At 41.9% G+C, this 19,329-nt stretch overlaps 1 protein-coding gene across 2 annotated transcripts; it reads left to right on the top strand.

Moving 5' to 3' along the window:
- The first annotated feature begins 1,288 nt into the window (after window positions 1–1,288).
- Window positions 1,289–16,757, top strand: ODAPH (odontogenesis associated phosphoprotein). 2 transcript variants are annotated; one of them, XM_025289894.3, is made up of 4 exons: window positions 1,289–2,595; window positions 5,983–6,156; window positions 6,418–6,603; window positions 15,141–16,757. In XM_025289894.3, the coding sequence occupies exons 3-4, from the start codon at window positions 6,537–6,539 to the stop codon at window positions 15,503–15,505; spliced, it is 432 nt and encodes a 143-aa protein (XP_025145679.1). In that variant the 5' UTR covers window positions 1,289–2,595; window positions 5,983–6,156; window positions 6,418–6,536; the 3' UTR covers window positions 15,506–16,757. The 2 variants fall into 2 exon arrangements, 1 of the variants encoding a protein (XP_025145679.1); XR_006552190.1 differs by lacking the exon at window positions 6,418–6,603 and having other exon boundaries at window positions 15,141–15,261.
- The last annotated feature ends 2,572 nt before the right edge of the window (window positions 16,758–19,329 follow it).

Here is a 19,329-nt window from a genome sequence, read left to right as displayed (position 1 = left end):
CCATAGTGACTCATCACCACAACCTGGATCTGTCTGATGCTACTGCCAGGCATAAACAGGGCGGCTGAGCACACAGGATGAAGTCACCTGACCACATTCGTAGCCAAGGCACTCAGGTATCCACAGCTTCCACCGGCGGGGAAGTCTGTCTAGTCACCCAGTTTCTCTCAGCTCTCAGGAAGAATGCATGGAATGATAAAAAGAATCATCTTAATTTCTTCAAAGGCCTTACCTTACCCAACCACTGGAACTGACATAGTTTTCTACTCCCTGTCTATTTCTATAGTTTGTAAGCACATACAAGAATATAAAAATTAATAGCTCTTCTTTTCATTTAACAAGCAACACTAGACTAGAATCTTTATTCTCTAAGCGATTTGCTACCATAAGACTGTGCTGGTAATACTTTAGAATCAGTCTTACCATACTGCATGCAGTGCATTGGGTATGGCCTCAGGTATAGCTGGATTGAGGGGATCAAATGATGTCAGAATCTGCTATCTCTCCAATCGGTTTTATTGAGCAGACTCTCTCTTTGTGTAGATATGTCTCTTCCCAACTTCAAGTCCAAAGGCAAAATTTATGTGCCTCTTTTCCAGTCACTTACACAAAAGTTCCAGGATTGGTTTTGACTGGGCTCCACTTGATTTGGCTTGAGTCAAATGCCCAACCCTAAATCAATTTCTGTGGCCATAGAAAAGCAATGTGATTTGCAAGTGTAGGATACAGACAATCCTGAAGCCAGGGAACTTAGGCTAATCAGTAGCACTGGGACAGATGTTGGGCAGGGCAAGCAAAAGATAACAGCAGTGGAACTCAGAGCAGTGTTGTCTCCGAGAGGTGTGAATAGTGGGATATGGCTTCAGAGTAGAGGTTTTAGTAAATCTTCTCATGTACTTCGTCTACCAGGATAAGGCGGGAAGGCGTAGGAGTATTTTGGTCCTTATGATAGTGATAGATAAAGATGCCTTTAAATGCACAATTTGGTTAACTGGGAAACATACAGAATCATTTCATCACTCTATTTGACCTAGAAATTAGATTCTGTTTCTGATCTTGTGACAGACTGGTTCTCCAGCTCATCATGGGCCAGATTCATTCACATTCATTCATCCATATGCTCATGCATTCATGCAGGCCAGAAGAATCCACTAAGAGTCTGCCATGTAGGAAGCACTGGGGTCACCCTAAAATCAATGGTACCCTAGAAGGGGAATCTCCGAAAGAGCATCCAACCCCCTCTCTCCCTATCAGCTGTCATTCTCCCCATCAGCCCTGCAAAGTAGGTCCAGGGGGCTCTGACATCATAAACCCAAATACACCCCTCACCCAGCTTAAATCATTATTAAACATGGACAATCTTGCTTCATCTATACTCCCACTCCCCATCCTCTGATTATTTTGAAGTAAATCCCAGACAACATACAACCTGTAAATATTTCAGCAACTATCTCTGAATCCATCTTTATCTTTTTGTTAAAATCATGTATCACCATCATATTTGCAATAATTACTTAATATCATCAAATATCCAGTCAGTGTTTACATTTCCCCAGTAGTATTTTCTTTAACAATTTGTTTATTTGAAGCAGGACCCAAATAAGGTCCAAATGTTGTAACTGTTTATGTGTCTTAAATCTCTTTTAATCTGTAAGTTCTCCCTCTACCTCTTTTTATTTAAGCCTTGAAAAAAAAATTACGTTAACAACCAACTTTTGTCCTACAGTGCATGCCTGAATTTTCAGGATACTTTCAGAGCCTTTATAACAATAAGCTGACAACCAGGGGGTCAGAGTCCACCTAGCACCGTGATTAGAGCATGAATTCCAGGGCCTAACTGCCTGTGTTCATATCAAGGCTCTGCCACTTAATAGTCACATGAACTGACCTCTCTGTGCCTCAATTTCCTCATCTTTAAGTAGGGGTTCACAATAGTACCTTCCTCATTGGGTTATTTTGAGAATTAAATGGCTTGATGTATGCACAATAATTAGAACAGTGGTGCATAGAACACAGCAAATGACACATTATACAGATGAAACTGAGTCAGTCAGGCTGACAGGTCCAAGGCCTCACAGCTAATGGGTGGCAAGGCAGAGACTAGCACCCTGATTTATCCCACTGGCTTGATACTGTTTCAGACCATTGATAAATGAGAGCTCTCACATGGTGGGCATCATTCCCCCCTGGCCAGGATGTTACTGCCTTTCTGTTGTTAAATCACTGGGATGACTTTAGGAAACTTCTCCAGGTCTCATCTCAGTCTCCAGATCTGCAAAGTGGTGGAGTTGGAGATAAATCTCAGGTGCCTGTAATCCCTTTTAGGAGAAACCCCAGCAGAAGACGCCCTTAGTAAGCCTAGCAGGAGAGTCATACAGTCTGCTCCACATTGGCGCCAACCACAGAAGCCTATAGATTCCCGAAAGGAGTGTGATCCACCCCCAGGCCTCCAGGAAATGAGCCTCGCAGCGCTAACCGCTACTCCCTCAGCCTAACTCAGGGGGCAGGCCGGTACCCATCACTCTCCCCAGGTTATCCGTAATCCTGACTCACGGAGGCCCTGATGGCAGCTTCCCGGCTTATTCACACGGCCAGGTAAGGGGAACGCCTACCCCAGACAGCTTCAGCGGTTTCTGCAGCAGGAAACCAGCCTCACTGGACGTCTGTCGCGCCTTTGGTTATCTAAGGCCTGGCAGCAAAACAGGCACTTCATCCCATCAGGACTGCGGAGGTGAGTGAGGCTAGGTGCTGCTGATCATCCTCAAGCAGTCGTGCTGGGGTCCTTGAGTGTGTGATAGGCGGCTCTGCAGAGTGCCCCTCAAAGCCACAGACGGACATCCAGCAGTTCTCAACTTGTACGGTCTGAACAACAACATGCAAATAAAGACCAGCAGTAAAGATATGTTACAGGGACTTCCTGGTTGGTCCAGCTGCTAAAACTCCCCACTCCCGATGCAGGCCACCTGGGTTAGATTCCTGGTCAGTGAACTAGATCCCACAGGCCGCAACTAAGATCCAGTGTAGGGCTTCCCTGGTAGCTCTCTGAAAAAGAATCTGCCTGCTAATGAAGGAGACACGGGTTTGATCCCTGGTCCTGGAAGATCCCACATATGATGGAGCAACTAAGCCCATGTGCCACAACTACCGTGTTCTAGAGCTTGGGAGCTGCAAATTCTGGAGCCTGGGCACCCTAGAGCCTGTGGTTGCCAACAAGAAGAAGCCACTGCAATGAGAAACTGGCACAGCGTAACTGGAGAGTAGACCCCTACAACTAGAGAAAAGCCCACAGGCAGCAAGGAAGACCTAGCACAGCCAAAAATAAATCATTTTTTTAAAAGACCCTGCTCAGCCAAATAAATAAATAATAAAAGTTTTTTTAAAGGATATGTTAGGATTTTCTGTCAAATAAAAATTCGATGAGGGACTTCCCAGGCAGTCCAGTGGTTAAGACTCCATGCTTCCAAGGCAGGAGGCATGGGTTCCATCCTTGGTCAGGGAACTAAGATCCTGCATGCTGCTCAGTGCAGCCAAAAAAAAAAAAAGAATTGTATGAAACTTTAAACATTTTTGTTCCTTTTGAAGTTTTATTTCTTTACTTCATAAACTTCAGGACAACAAATGCAAACATAAAAAAAAATTCTATTACCGTTTTGCATTTGTTACTTATTTTCATCAACATTTCAAATGAAAGGTTATCAGAAATCCAATACAAAAAGAAAGAGGAGCGGAAGAAATAATACAAATGTCCATCATACAAAATATTTGGCTAAATAGTTTGCAGTAAATCCATAAAACACAACACTGGCAGTAGTTACAGAGAGTATGTGGATCTAACTTTATTGGCATGGCAATGTGATTCTAATACAGAATACAAAGTATTAATAGTCTACGTAATACACACCCATTGGCGTAAAGCCATGGGTGTCTCTGCTTTGCAGCCCCCAGTGCTTTTTTTATCTTAACACTCAAACCTTTTCCTGTCATTCCTTAATTAATATTTAATGTCCCTGCCAGACTAGACACTCCATGAGAGCAGGAACTCCATCTTTAGCCTGAGCACCTATACCAGCCCTAGACGTGGCACAGGACATGTGGTCAACAGAACCGAACCGTGAAATCTCAGGAACTAAGCTTGTCCCTGCTTCCTTTCCAAATTGCTGACACATCGTTGACTTAACCATCTATTTCTAGAATTTTTGCCTAGGATTATCATCAAGTCTGTGGAATTTACCATTTTTCTAGTTGGTGAGTGTTTGCATTCTTATTCACTTTGGTTCTCAGTTTGCACAGTCTCTCTCATTAGATTGCCAGCCTTTTGAAGCCAGGGACTGTGCTCTGTTTTGTTCTTTCTGCAATGGCCAGGAAAATGTTCTGCTCAACCATTAGGTCTTTGAGCGATCAAATGAGTTGGCAAGTATAAGCTCCTAAGAGAACAAAGAATTGAAGTCACTGTAATTTAGCTGCAACCACAACAACTCCCTTTCTTTTTTTTTTCACTTTTGTATTTTTATTCTTGTTACACCTTTTATTTAATATTCGTTTGCAGAGCTAGTGTGGGCAGGAAGAGGGGAGACAGGCTTTGGATTCACACCAACTTAAAAATCTCAGCTCTACCACCCCTCAGTGGTGCAACTTTGGATACATTGCTTGAGTACTTCTCTGGGCCTTGGTTGCAATTTTGGATACATTGCTTGAGTACTTCTTTGGGCCCTGGTTTCCTTGTAGATAAAATGAAGATGATAACATTTGCCTCACGGATTATGGACATTCAGTTATACAATGCAAGCTACATGCTTAGCACAGTGCCTGACACATAATAGATGCTCAATAAACGTTATCAATATCTATACTGACAGTAGAAGACGTTCTCTTAGCCAGTTCAGCAGCTTAAAGGAGGCTTCCAGTCCTTACACAGAACAGTCTGGTGGGTGCCCGCAGCATGTTGAACATTTGAAACCAGAAGCTTCTCTGTAGCGCTTTCATCTACGTCTGCTCCAACTACCTGAGTTGTTTTCATCTCCAAACCTGTTCTGTGTTGTCCTCAAACCTCTTTATCCCAGCTGAATTTGTCCTTGTAATTAAGTGATTTTTTAACTAATTAATTAATTTGGGATGGGCTGGGGAGGGAGGTGGGAGAGGGTTCAGGATGGGGGACACATGTACACCCATGGCTGATTCATGTCAGTGTATGGCAAAAACCACCACAATAGCGTTAAGCAATTAGCCTCCAATTAAAAACAACTCCCTTTCTTGTGCTGGGCACTGTGGCTGGAGCTCTGTGTCAATTACCTCTTTTATTCGTCACAACAATTCTCAGAGGGAAATACTACAAGCCCCATTTTACCCCTGAAGCTTCAAGTCACCCACCTAGTAAGAAGAGGAATCAGGGCTGGAGCCAGTTTTTCCTGACTCTGAAGTCCATACCTTTTTTTAACCTTTATTTTATTTAAGTATAGTTTATTTACAGTGTGTTAATTTCTGCTATACAGCAAAGTGACTCAATTATACACCTATATACATCATTTTTCATATTCGTTTCCATAATGGTTTATCACGGGATATTGAACATAGTTTCCTGTGCTACACAGTAGGACCTTGTTGTTTATCCATTCTGTATATAAGTTTGTATCTGCTAATCCCAAACTCCCAACCCACCTCTCCCCCTATGCCCCACATCCTCTTGGCAACCACAGATCTGTTCTCTGTGTTTGTGAGTCTGTTCTGTTTCATAGATAAGCTCATTTGTGCCATATTTTAGATTCCACGTGGATTTCATACGACATTTGTCTTTCTGACTTACTTAGTATGATCATCTCTAGGTCCAGGGTCCATGCTTTTAATCACTTGCGACCATGCCCTCGCATTCCTCCAGTAGCTGACAAGAAACAAACTGAGCATTTTTGGGGCAGTTTGATGAATCAGAGGGAGTCCTGAAAGGACAACTCACTAAGTTAACCTCCCAAAATTTTCGTGTCTGCTTAGATAACGACCATGACGGCTACTAGAGAAGACAGTTTTTCAACTGTTGCTCTTGGCTCCTGAACCAAAGCAGAAAAGACATAATCCCTGATCTGAAACCTGTGAACAGCCTCATCAAACCGCTTCAGTCCCTGAGCCTTTGGATAACCCCCTCCCCATCCTGTTTGGCTTTGTGAGGTAAGCTATACGGAAGGAAACAGTGTGGAATATTTCCTGGACAGATCCTTTCTCTTGCTGAGGAGACCTATACACACAAGTAAAGAAAACACACTAAGAGAAAAAGATTTGAAGGAATTAAAAGTATAGCGAGGGTGTGATTGTCCACAATCCAACTCCAAACAAGGATGGATAGATGATGTTTGGCCGTCATTATAAGAGGCTCTGGTTGATAAATACTGTCTGGTATTTCCTTGCTGACTTCTTACCCTCACACCACAGGCCCTGATGGCTGTGGTCCATTATGCAAATACAACTCCCTGAATCAAGCTGTGGGTGACTCACCCACCCCCTTTAAAGCCACGTTGGGTTCGAGGCAGTGACTGCTCAGGGTAGAAGCCATGGCTCACAGACCCTGCTTCTCCTACTGGCTATTGGTCTGCTGGTTGGTGGTAACTGTGGCAGAAGGTAAGGGTTTTGCTTTTATTCTCCTGTGGGTCCGCTAATTAATAAGCTGTGTAAAAAGAATGAATTTGGCTCCATGATTATACATATCCATGAATTGGAAATATTTACGTCAGCTTCCATCAGCCTATGTGGTTAAAGAGAAAGACACTGAATTTTATCATCGGAAGATGCTGGTCCAAGTCTCAGTCCTAGCTATATGACTTCAGATGCACTTAACTGCTCTGAAATGCATTTCCTCTTGTGTAAAGTGACGGCATGAATGACATCCATTATTATGGGGGTTGTTAGGACCAAATGAGCTATCCTGCAAGAAAAGCTCTTCAAGCTTCAAGCACTATATGAATACTAGTTATTATTGTTGTGGAGCTAACAATTTCCCCCCTGAATTACAGCAATGTCCACCTCTTTGATTTCCCAATAAGTGTGGTAATTTGCACATGGTGGGTGTTCACTTTCTGTTTGTTAACATTTTAATCACGTCTAGTCAGTTGTGTCCTGGTGCTGCGGAGGTGAGCCTAGACTTCTTGCTTTGAGATTCTATGAAATTCAATTTCTCCACTGCTCCTTTCCTCTTTCCTTTTCCCCCACTACAAAATTTCCAGGTGGCCTGAGCCAGAGAATTGGTTTGCAAACCCTGGGGACAGGCAAGAAAAAGGAGGAGAGCCCCAGGAGTCATACCAGGCCCTCCACCCCTTTCATGTGGCCCTGGAACTTTGCAGGGGTGCAGCCAGACCCTACTGGACCCTAGTCATCCCCCAACCAGTTTGCTGAGCCCATACACCACAGCTCATAACAGAGTGGACAGGAGCCGGGCCATTGGAGCTGGTGGTTCCAGAAAGTGAACCACTCTTCAGGAAACCCTATAAACATGTAGCTACAGAAGTTATAATGAAATTAGAGGTGTATTCACTTTTTTTTAAGCACTACTAAAATGTGGTTTCTGTTTGGGGCTCCGTCTTTCCCATTGTCCCTCAGACTGGCCTCAAAGTCCTTCAAATGCAGCTTCACTCTCTCCAGGCAGCCCTGGTTCCAGGTCATCACTTGCTTACACCTGTCCTGGCTCTGCCAGACAGGATCACGTGCGGGTCCCCGAACTCACCCCATCCTCTCTCATCTCCATGGCAACAGCTGTGGCGAGCCCCTCCCCTGCTTTCACCTGTTTATTACAATTCTGCTTCATATGACGTCATTTAGTGTCACTATGGTACTACCTTCACAAGAGTTTTCTTAAGATATGTAGTTTTAAAATTGCAATCTCCCTCTATCTGACATTTTTGAATTCTTACAGCAATTCGCACATTGCCCACGGTACTTGCTGCGTTATGCTCTGTATTATAGATCCATGTATTTGTAGCATCTCCCCATAGGCCCTGTTTCTTCATCTCTGCTTTTGCCGCAGCTCCTAACACAGTAACCTGCACACTGTTGAGTCGACTAGACTCACAGCACAGGATTGAAAGAGGCCTGTGTGAACTTGTGTAAAGTGGGCTCCAAAGTCTTTATCTGTAAAATTAGGGACTTGACCAAAACTAGTCATTCTGTGAGTCTATGCAGTGGATTAAGTTGCAGTTATTGTGAGCAAGTTAATCACAGGGCTTATATTTCTTTTTGGTTCGCCTCTGAAGGCACCTGAGAATGTATAAAAGAAGAACTGCATACTTATACATCAAGTATAAAGCTTACTTCTCTTAAAAATCAGGGTAGCTCACTACAAAACAGCTATTGTCTGCCCAAACAACCACAGACTACAGGTAATTATATTTTCTAAAAAGAGGTCATCTCATCCTTACTTTTTTTAAAAGTACTAGTTGGTGTACTATGAATTTCATGTCTAGACTATAATAAACCCACTTAAAATTGATGTCCAAACTCCAGCAATAGTTTGGCTTATTATCCTCTAATTTTGAATGTAAATTATTTTTGAAAATTTTATGGGTTTGGCAGGACTTCCTTGGCAGTCCAGTGGTAATACTCCAGGTTTCCACTGCATGGCACATAGGTTTGATTTCTGTTCTGGGAAATGCCATGTAACCAAAAAAAAATTTTTTTTTTAATTTTTTTCTGAGACTAGAATGAAATACTCACTTAGACTTACAAAAATCTGCAGAAGTGAACTCAACATCCATTAATACAATCCACACCTGCCTGCCTCGCCACTCATTCAACTCATCTGTTATGTACTGGGCATAAGTACTCATGCTAAGCGAAGGACTGTTTATAGCAATTACCAATAGGGGCTTCCCAGATAGTACAGTTGGTAAAGAATTCACCTGCAATGCAAGAGACCCCGGTTTGATTCCTGGGTTGGGAAGATCTGCTGGAGAATAGAAAGGCTACCCACTCCAGTATTCTTGGGCTCCCCTTGTGACTCAGCTGATAAAGAATCCTCCTGCAATGTCGGAGACCTGGGTTCGATCCCTGGGTTGGGAAGATCCCCAGGAGAAGGGAAAGAATCCTCACTCCAGTATTTTGTCCTGGAGATTTCCATGAACTGTATAGTCCATGGGGTCGCAAAGAGTCAGACACATCTGAGAGACTTTCACTTTCACTTTCAATGACCAATAGAGTCAACAGTCCTCCTCATCTTCATGGAGGTTCAATAACGTACTAGCTCAGTTCAGTTCAGTTCAGTTGCTCAGTGGTATTCAACTCTTTGCAACCCCATGGACTGCAGCACAACAGGCCTGCCTGTCCATCCCCAACTCCCAGGGTTCACTCAAACCCATGTCCATTGAGTCCGTGATGCCATTCAACCATCTCATCCTCTGTCATCCCCTTCTCCTCCCGCCTTCAATCTTTCCCAGCATCAGGGTCTTTTCCAATGAGTTGGCTTTTCGCATCAGGTGGCCAAAGTATTGGAGCTTCAGTTTCAGCATCAGTCCTTCCAATGAATATTCAGGGTTGATCTCCTTTAGGATTGACTGGTTGGATCTCCTTGCTGTCTAAGAGACTCTCAAGAATCTTCTCCAGCACCACAGTTCAAAAGCATCAATTCTTCAGTGCTCAGTTTTCTTTACAGTCCAACTCTCACATCCATATCTGAGCACTTTACATATCTTATTTTAGACACTACAACAAGCCAATAAGTAGCATTGTTTTCTCCATTTTAACAAATAAGGAAAGGCAGACTTGGAGGAAGCTATCACTTAAGTTATGGAAGCTGTCAATAGTCACACAATTATTAAATGGCAGAGCTCATATAAGTCATAGAGCTCAGGGATTCTATGCTGTTTTTAAAAATTATGAAAGTATGATAACATTTACAAGTGACTTGGAAAATGCAGAACAAAGTTATATATAGTTCCACTGTATATTACAATTATTTTTTAAGTAGATAAATTAAGATTTTTAGTTGGAGTTAAAATAGCACACTCTCAAAAATTAATAGAATGAATAGGCATAAAAGTAGAAGGAGGTAGTGGACCTGAAAAGCATTATGAACAAATTCAATGTAATTATGATTTATACAATTTTCACACCACAGCAGAATACAAATTCTATTCAAGTTCCCAAAGACTGTAAACCAGGAGAGACTGAAACATATCCAGGGGTGTGAAACAAGATGCAAAAATTTCCTGGTCTAAAGGTACTGAAATCATACACAGTCTGCTCTCTTAAGGGATCCTGTGCTTTTAAACACTATGCTATTCTCTCAAAATGTTTCCAATCTGCATTTAAATATTTGACTAACTTTAGTCTAATTAAGGTTACAGAAGAGCTCTTATTTTTGATATTCAGTATCTTTGGTGTCATGGCAGTATGCTACCTAGTGAGAAATATTTGCTTGTTAATAATCACATTATCCCTGAGAGGTAGGAAAGTGATAACTTTTGCAATTATGGAAACTGAGATCTCTCTCCGTCTGATCAAGTTCACTGTAGGCACAGCGCTAGCAATCAGGAGACCAGGCATGCACGATGAGCTCGCAGGTACATCAGTGGAAGAGGAATATAACCACTGAATACTAATCACATAACTGATAGATATGGTGAAAGTGGACTCACGGAGTGCTATGGAAGCATATTGCTAAAGGCCTTAAGCCAGCCTCAGGGGAGGGAAGACCTCCTTGAGGAAATGAGACGTGAAATCTGCATAGAGATAAACCAGGCAAAGAGAGCAGGAAATGATGTTCTTGGCATCTGGAACCAACTTTTTAAAAGCCCAGGACCATTGATGATTGCTGTCAAAGTATCTGTCAACATTTGTCAGAAGAGAGCATTGACTAATACTGGACAAACCAGGGATTTCTCTGGTGGTCCATTGGTTAAGACTCTGAGTTTCCAAAGTAGAGTGCACGAGTTCGATACTAGTGACAACACTAATGCTTATTTGTGGGATGGCGGCAACAGTCAGATTCCTATGGATTAAATAGGGTGGGGGAAAGGGAGTCAGGATGTGCAGACTTCTCTTTGAAGTGAGAGAAGTAGAAACAAAGAAGTTCATGGCAGATCACTGAAGTTTTCTCTCTGAAATATGAAGCAAAGTAATCTGCTTAGAAAGGTCAGGAGAACTGTGAAGAGAATTCTTCATTAGAAAAGTCAGGAGAATTGCGAAGAGAATTCTTCAAATGAATGAAGAAGAATGAGAATGTTGAAGGGGCTTTGAAGAGACTATGGGAGGTTTAGAAGACAGAGAGAATGGATCAGATCAAGGACAGACAGAAGAATTCAGGAGCAGTATTAACTCTTTGGAGACCATGAATGGCATCAACCCACTCACTCAGATGTATGGCCTGAACCTCGTAAAAAGCCTGTGACGGTTCCCCAAATAAGTCCCTAAAGTTCCCATATGTTACAACACTTGAGCTAGCCAACCAGGAACCTGAAATAGTCACCACGTGTCTAGTCTGCTGGGGGAATGTGGTTTTACGTGAGCTAGTTACTGGGACAAGCATATATCTTGACCTTGAGTCCTGAGAAATTCCTGGAAGAAGAGAGCATTGACTAATATTGAACAAATCAGGGACTTCTCTCGTGGTCCAGTGGTTAGGACTCTGAGTTTCCAAAGTAGAATGCACAAGTTCGATCCTTGGTCGAGGAATTAAGATCTCACATGCTGTGTGGCATGGTCAAAAATAAATAAATAAATAAATAAATTTGTTTTAATTTTAAAAAACACTAGACATCCCAGAGTCAGGGAAACACTAACAACTCTAACACCCCAATGTCAGGAGGATTTGGTAAGTAGCCTCAGTTTTAAGAAGTAAAATGAGCACAAAGGGTGGATATTTTTAAAAGCTAGAATCCAATTCACTGAGTGGCAGAGCCCAAGATCTAGCTAAACCTTATCTGATAGCAAAATGTCCCAGTGGAGCTCAAGAATAAGGCTAGCTTCCTCTCTAGGCACTGGATTCTCAGCAGAAAGTTTTTATGTTAAAAAGGTTCATAATTAATCTGACTGTATAGGAGGAAAGAATGAGTGATATGGCATTAAGTCATCTTCTGTAGTTTGAAATGTCTTAATCCCGTTTCAGCCATAACATTTTAATACTCAGTAGCCTGAGTGGATATGGGAGAAAGAGTCAGTATTTAATTCACCCATTCAAGCTGGATTAACAAAATAATAGAGGTGATTATTATAAAGATATTTCCAAGAAACTTAAGTACAGCCAGCCCTCAAAAAGACCAACCCTGGAAAGTCAAGAGCCGAGGTTACTCTCACAATCACCCTGTTACCACATAGGCACTTGTCTCTTTTTCTCTTTGAGAGGCCTTCCCCATTTTACAGCTATGGAAAGACTGGCTCAACTGGCCAACTCCTGACTCTCCAGCCTCTCCCCTACACCTTCTCCTTACATCCTCCACTGTGTCACTTTGTTGAAATTCTTTGATGAAATCTGATTTGTCACTGGCCAGTCAATGAAAGAGTTGAATGTCTAACAATAGTCCTGTGAGGAATTCATTTTTTCCATCATTCACACTCAGCTGCCCTTTCCAGACTTGTATTGGCAAGTTTCTAAAGGAGAGAAGGGATAATTTTCTAAAGGAAATCTTGCTATTTCATAGCCAATTTGATTAAATGATATAGCTAGAGGAAAGACCTTGACACTGGATATTGATCCAAATTTCTTCTTGGAAACTTGTCACCTGGTCCTCACTGCTCATTCCTCTGCTGCCTGTAGACTCTCCCTCTGTCCTCTTCAGGGAGCAATTTCACTGCTGGGAAAGTGAAGCAAGTCTTTTGGATTAATAGCCTTTGGGGGGACAGTTACTTTTCTTAACATTACATTTTTTTCCACCAAATTTTCTTATTTATTTATAATTTATGCACAATAAAGGCAACATCTTAAAAGTGCTGATGAATCACTTTTTACATATATGCATATGTGCATATAATCATATGTGTGTACACATATATTTTTGTGTATATTTATATGTATGTGTATAAATATAAATGTGTGTGCATAGCTCCATATTCATGTAACAACCACCCAGATCAAGATCAGAAGAATTCACTGGTTCCTTTCTCCACTAAATAACACCTACACATAAGCCTAAGCTGTTTTTCACTTTTTTAAAAACCATTCAGTTCAGTTCATTTGCTCAGTCATGTCCGACTCTTTGAGACCCCATGGACTGCAGCATGCCAGGCCTCCCTGTCCATCACCAACTCCCAGAGCCTACCCAAACTCATGTCCATCACATTGGTGATGCCATCCAACCCTCTCATCCTCTGTCGTCCCTTTCTCCTCCTACCTTCAATCTTTCACAGCATCAGGGTCTTTTCCAATGAGTCAGCTCTTTGCATCAGATGGCCAAAGTATTGGAGTTTCAGCTTCAGCATCAGTCCTTCCAATGAATATTCAGGGTGACTTCCTTTAGGATGGACTGGTTGGATCTCCTTGAAGTCCAAGGGACTCTCAAGAGTCTTCTCCAACACCACAGTTCAAAAACATCTTCGGTACTCAGCTTTCTTTATAGTACAACTCTCACACCCATACATGACTACTGGAAAAACCATAGCTTTGACTAGATGGACCTTTGTTGGCAAAGTAATGTCTCTGCTTTTTAATATGCTGTCTAGGTTGGTCATAACTTTCCTTCCAAGGAGTAAGCGTCTTTTAATTTCATGTCTGCAGTCACCATCTGGAGTGATTTGGGAGCCCTCAAAAATAAAGTCTCTCACTGTTTCCATTGTTTCCCCATCTATTTGCCATGAAGTGATGGGACTAGATGCCATGATCTTAGTTTTCTGAAAGTTGAATTTTAAGCCAACATTTTCACTCTCCTTTTTCACTTTCACCAAGAGGCTCTTTAGTTCTTCACTTTCTGTCATAAGGGTGGTGTCATCTGCATATCTGAGGTTATTGATATTTCTCCTGGAAATCTTGGTTCCAGCTTGTGCTTCATCTATCCTGGCATTTCACATGATGTACTCTGCATAGAAGTTAAATAACCTGGGTGACAGTATACAGCCTTGACGTACTCCTTTCCCAATTTGGAACCAGTCTGCTGTTCCATGTCCAGTTCTAACTGTTGCCTCTTGACCTGCATACAGATTTTTCAGGAGGCAGGTCAAGCAGTCTGGTATTCCCATCTCTTTAAGAAGTTTCCACAGTTTGTTGTGATCCACACAGTCAAAGGCTTTGGCATAGTCTATAAAGCAGATGTAGATGTTTTTCTGGAACTCTCTTGCTTATTTGATGATCCAGCGAATGTTGGCAATTTGATCTCTGGTTCCTCTGCCTATTCTAAATCCAGCTTGAACATCTGTCATAGATTAACATAATTTTCCTTGTTCTTGAACTTCATATAAATGGAATCATACACTAAATACTCTTTTGTGTCTAACTTCTTTGGCTCAACATAGCATCATAGGATACATCCATGTTGTTGTATTCATAATTCTTGGTCTTTATTACTGAGTAGTATTTTATTATATGAATACATAGTTTATTTATCCTCACCTATTGATGGTTTCTGTGTGTATGTACTTAGTTCCTTCAGTCATGTACAACTCTTTTTGATCCTTTGTACCGTAGCCCACCAGGCTCCTCTGTCCATGGGATTCTCCAGGTGGAATACTGGAGTGGGTTGCCATAACCTCCTCCAAGGGATTGTCCCAATCCAAGTCTCCCACAATGCAGGCATATTCTTTACCATCCAAGCCACCAGGGAGCCCACTGATGGTTTCCAGATTTAGGTTAATATGAATGAGAGTGCTATGCAGATTTCCTTTGTGGTTAAGACTCTGCACTTCCACTGCAGGGGGCCCAGGTTTGATCCTTGGTCAGAGAACTAAGATCCCACACACCCCACAGTGTGGCCAAAAAAAAAGCTGCTTAAAAAAAAATTCTTGAACTAATCTTCTGTAGACATACGCACTCATTTCTCGTGGGTAAATTCTCCAGCATGGAATTTCTGGGTCACAAAGAGTGTCCATGTCTCATTTTACTGACCTAGACAGTTCTCTCAAACATGCTTTAGGGAGACTCTAGAATTCTCCCTTCCATTCTTTCTCCTCTGCTACACCTGAAGACTCTCCCTTCTGCTCCTGTCATCAGGCCTATTTCCTGACATGCACTTTTCTCCCCACAGGACAAGAAGTGGTCACTCCTCCTGGAGACTCACAAAATAATGCAAACCCTACAGACTGCGAGATCTTTACACTCACCCCTCCCCCTGCCACAAGGAACCCAGTGACAAGGATCCAGTCCATCACCAGGACACCCAGGTGTCCCTTCCATTTTTTCCCGCCACGATGGCTCCGAGTCTACATTAGGTTTCCATACAGGCCTTACCCTCCTCCAACGTGGAACCACCATTTTCAATTCCATCCATATTTTTGTCCATACAGTCGCCTTCCTCCTTATTACAATTATTTCCCCAGGAGAAGACTCTGGAGAGGAAGTTCCTCTGAGGAAAGCAGAGAAAAGAGAGAAGCCCCAAATGTGCTGAAGTAAAAGAAGCCAAGGCCTCAGAAAAGACTAGAAAAAGATTTGTGCTTTCAGTTTTCAACTAAAACAATTGGGTTGGAAAATTATGCATCTTAAACTCCACTGACTGGAAATTGTTCTCCTTGTCAGCAGAGAACGTATTGGTTTATAGGTTATTCATGATAACAAAATAGAAGCAATAACGACATTATTCTTATGCTTTACTTTTTATGATCACAGCATTTTTATGAAGAAAAGTTCTAAAATGAGTGGTTCCCGTAATTCCTATCATCCTGCAATACCGGAAGAATCAGCTCCATCTTCTAAATCACAGTGAAGAGCATTTAAATAAATCGAGACTGCTATAAACCAAATGGAGACATTAATGACACCCTTTTACGCTTACTGGAAAACTCACAAAGCAAGGCATATTTACAAACTGATCTTTAAAAGAAATTATAAAAGACAAAAAGTTTTGTTTTATTCTGTTTGGCAGTGGTTATTCATTCATTTTTAACTGACATAATATTATATTAGTTCCAGGTCATATAACATAATGATTCAATATTTGTATATATTACAAAATGATTACAATAGTTCAGTTAACATCTGTCACCATACATAATTACAAAACTTCTTTCTTATGAAGAGAACTTTCAAGATCCACTCAGTTTTCCAACAACAAAAACAAATTATAAAGATTAAAACAAAAAGCTATGGGGAGTTTAACAATAGGTACTACGTTAAAGATACTATAAACTAAATTACCTAACCAAAAAAGTTCTTTTTAAACTGCAATATCTAAATATACTTTAATGTTAACTGTTTAAGCCACCAGTGAAAACTAGTTTGATATGTATCTCACTGTTTCTCCTATTATCTTCGTATGCATGCTAAGTCACTTCAGTCGTATCCAACTGTTTGTGACCCTATGGACTGTAGCTTGTCAGGTCCCTCTGTCTGTGGGATTTTGCAGGCAAAAATCCTGGAGTGAGTTCCCATTCTCTTCTCTTCATATAGATACTAGTTTAAATTATATACTTGCCCTAAAACTTTCAACATGATTCTAGGCTCAAAATTCAAGTACGGAGATGTTCTAGTAAGTCTAGAACTCTAGTAAATCTAGAACTCCACAGACACAAATTCAGTCAACTATAGTTCCAAATAGGAAAAGGAGTATATCAAGGCTGTATATTGTCACCCTGCTTATTTAACTTATATGCAGAGTACATCATGAGAAATGCTGGGCTGGAAGAAGCACAAGCTGGAATCAAGATTGCCGGGAGAAATATCAATAACCTCAGATATGTAGATGATACCACCCTTATGGCAGAAAGTGAAGAGGAACTAAAAAGCCTCTTGATGAAGGTGAAAGAGGAGAGTGAAAAAGTTGGCTTAAAACTCAACATTCAGAAAACAAAGATCATGGCACCTGGTCCCATCACTTCATGGGAAATAGATGGGGAAACAGTGGAAACAGTGTCAGACTTTATTTTGGGGGGCTCCAAAATCACTGCAGATGGTGACTGCAGCCATGAAATTAAAAGATGCTTACTCCTTGGAACAAAAGTTATGACCAACCTAGATAGCATATTCAAAAGCAGAGACATTACTTTGCCAACAAAGGTCCATCTATTCAAGGCTATGGTTTTTCCAGTGGTCATGTATGGATGTGAGAGTTGGACTGTGAAGAAAGCTGAGCGCCAAAGAATTGATGTTTTTGAACTGTGGTGTTGGAGAAGACTCTTGAGAGTCCCTTGGACTTCAAGGAGATCCAACCAGTCCATTCTAAAGGAGATCAGCCCTGGGATTTCTTTGGAAGGAATGCTGCTAAAGCTGAAACTCCAGTACTTTGGCCACCTCATGCAAAGAGTTGACTCATTGGAAAAGACTCTGATGCTGGGAGGGATTGGGGGCAGGAGGAGAAGGGGATGAAAGAGGATGAGATGGCTGGATGGCATCACTGACTCGATGGACATGGGTCTGAGTGAACTCCGGGAGTTGGTGATAGACAGGGAGGCCTGGCATGCTGCAATTCATGGGGTCGCAAAGAGTCAGATACGACTGAGCGACTGAACTGATAGGAACCTTGTATTGTGAGAAGGCAATACAGCAACAAATCCCACAGGCTCAGCAACAAATCCCACAGGCTGTGTTCATTTGTTATTGATATTTCTTTAGCCATTCTGTAAAATACTGCCTCCTCTTTGTGTGTTCACCTTGCCTGTAACATAGGAACCTCGGTTTCTCATATGTGGTCAGTGGCTTACATCTGTTCCTCCCAAAAACTATGTGCAAAGTTGCTGCTGCTGCTTCTACGAAGGAAAAAAAGTAGGGGTTTGGGGGCACACAAAGACATGGAGATGCTGGGAATGTTGCCTGGGAAGTGGAGAGAGATATCAAGTCATCATGCTATGTTTCCTCACTATATTAAAAGATAAAAAGAAAAACACTGTTTTCTTTACTATATAGCAGATTTTCATCCTAAGAACAGATGTTTGCTTAGAAATCACAAGCTTAAGTAAACCTGTATTTGAAATCCTCATTAAGTTAAAAAAAATCTATATTTTGTAATAAACTTGCTCTCTCATTTGCTTTCTTTTTGGTTGATGGGGCATAATCTGAAAAGGGCCAACCTTGGGCAAACGTGAAGACAGATCAGTGCTGTATTTGAGCCTCACCTCCCTCCCTGGACCTCCTGCTTTATTACCTCTCACTCTCACCTCTCACTGCTCACCCAGCTGTTCTGTGAGCTCACCACACTCCACCGCCCAAAACCAACCTGGTTCTGACAGGTCTTTCTCTCCCCAGACATTTGAACTTTTGCAATCCAGTATCTCAGCGTGGTTCAGCCGCTTAGTCACGTGCGATTCTTTGTGACCCCATGGACTGTAGGGATCGCCATTAAATCTGCTCTGAAATCCAATCCCTGAAGGCCTTGTTAGTGATCTATAAACCTCAGGAAAACTAAGACAAACTAAAAAAGGTGTAACAGCTTCAGTGCATCCGTTACAGAAAGTGGGCTACTCCTGGGGTATTTCACAGTAAGACCCTTTTTCAAAATGGCCTCAGATAAAATTACATCATTTCTCACCCTTGAACATGCATAGAATAGCCTACCTGAGAAACAGCCCACAACCACAATTAAATGTATAGGCCTTTGTGAGTTTCCAAATCCAAATATTACTGCTCCGTCATGTCTGACTCTTTGGGACCCTTTGGAGTATAGCCTGCCAGGCTCCTCTGTCCATGGCATTCTCAAAGCAGGAATATTGGAGTGGGTAGCTGCTATTTCCTTCTCCAGGGGATCTTCCCGACTCAGGGATCAAACCCAGGTCTCCTACATTGCAGGCAGATTTTTCACCCGCTGAGCCATCGGGGAAGATCCTTGTGAGTTTGGGTTAATACATTTTTCTTTTAAAATATGGAGGTACCTAGCAGGTTTATTTGCCTGGAAAATCCCATGGATGGAGGGGCCTGGTGGGCTGCAGTCCATGGGGTCACTAGGAGTCGGACACGACTGAGCGACTTCACTTAATTTTTTCACTTTCATGCATTGGAGAAGGAAATGGCAACCCACTCCAGTGTTCTTGCCTGGAGAATCCCAGGGACGGGGGAGCCTGGTGGGCTGCCGTCTCTGGGGTCGCACAGAGTCGGACACGACTGAAGCGACTTAGCAGCAGCAGCAGCAGCAGGTTTATTGACTTAGGGGGATCATTTTCAAGTACTAATATGTCAAAATGAACTAGTTTACAGGTGTTCCTCTTAGCACATAGATGGGATTGTCTGCTTCTGCAGCAATGGCAGTCTGTTGGGAACATGTGACTTTTTTAATGCATCTTTTATACACG

This window comes from Bubalus bubalis, chromosome 7 (genome assembly GCF_019923935.1).
Source record: "Bubalus bubalis isolate 160015118507 breed Murrah chromosome 7, NDDB_SH_1, whole genome shotgun sequence".
Lineage (NCBI taxonomy): Eukaryota > Metazoa > Chordata > Mammalia > Artiodactyla > Bovidae > Bubalus > Bubalus bubalis.
This window is presented reverse-complemented; position numbering and strand designations above follow the sequence as displayed.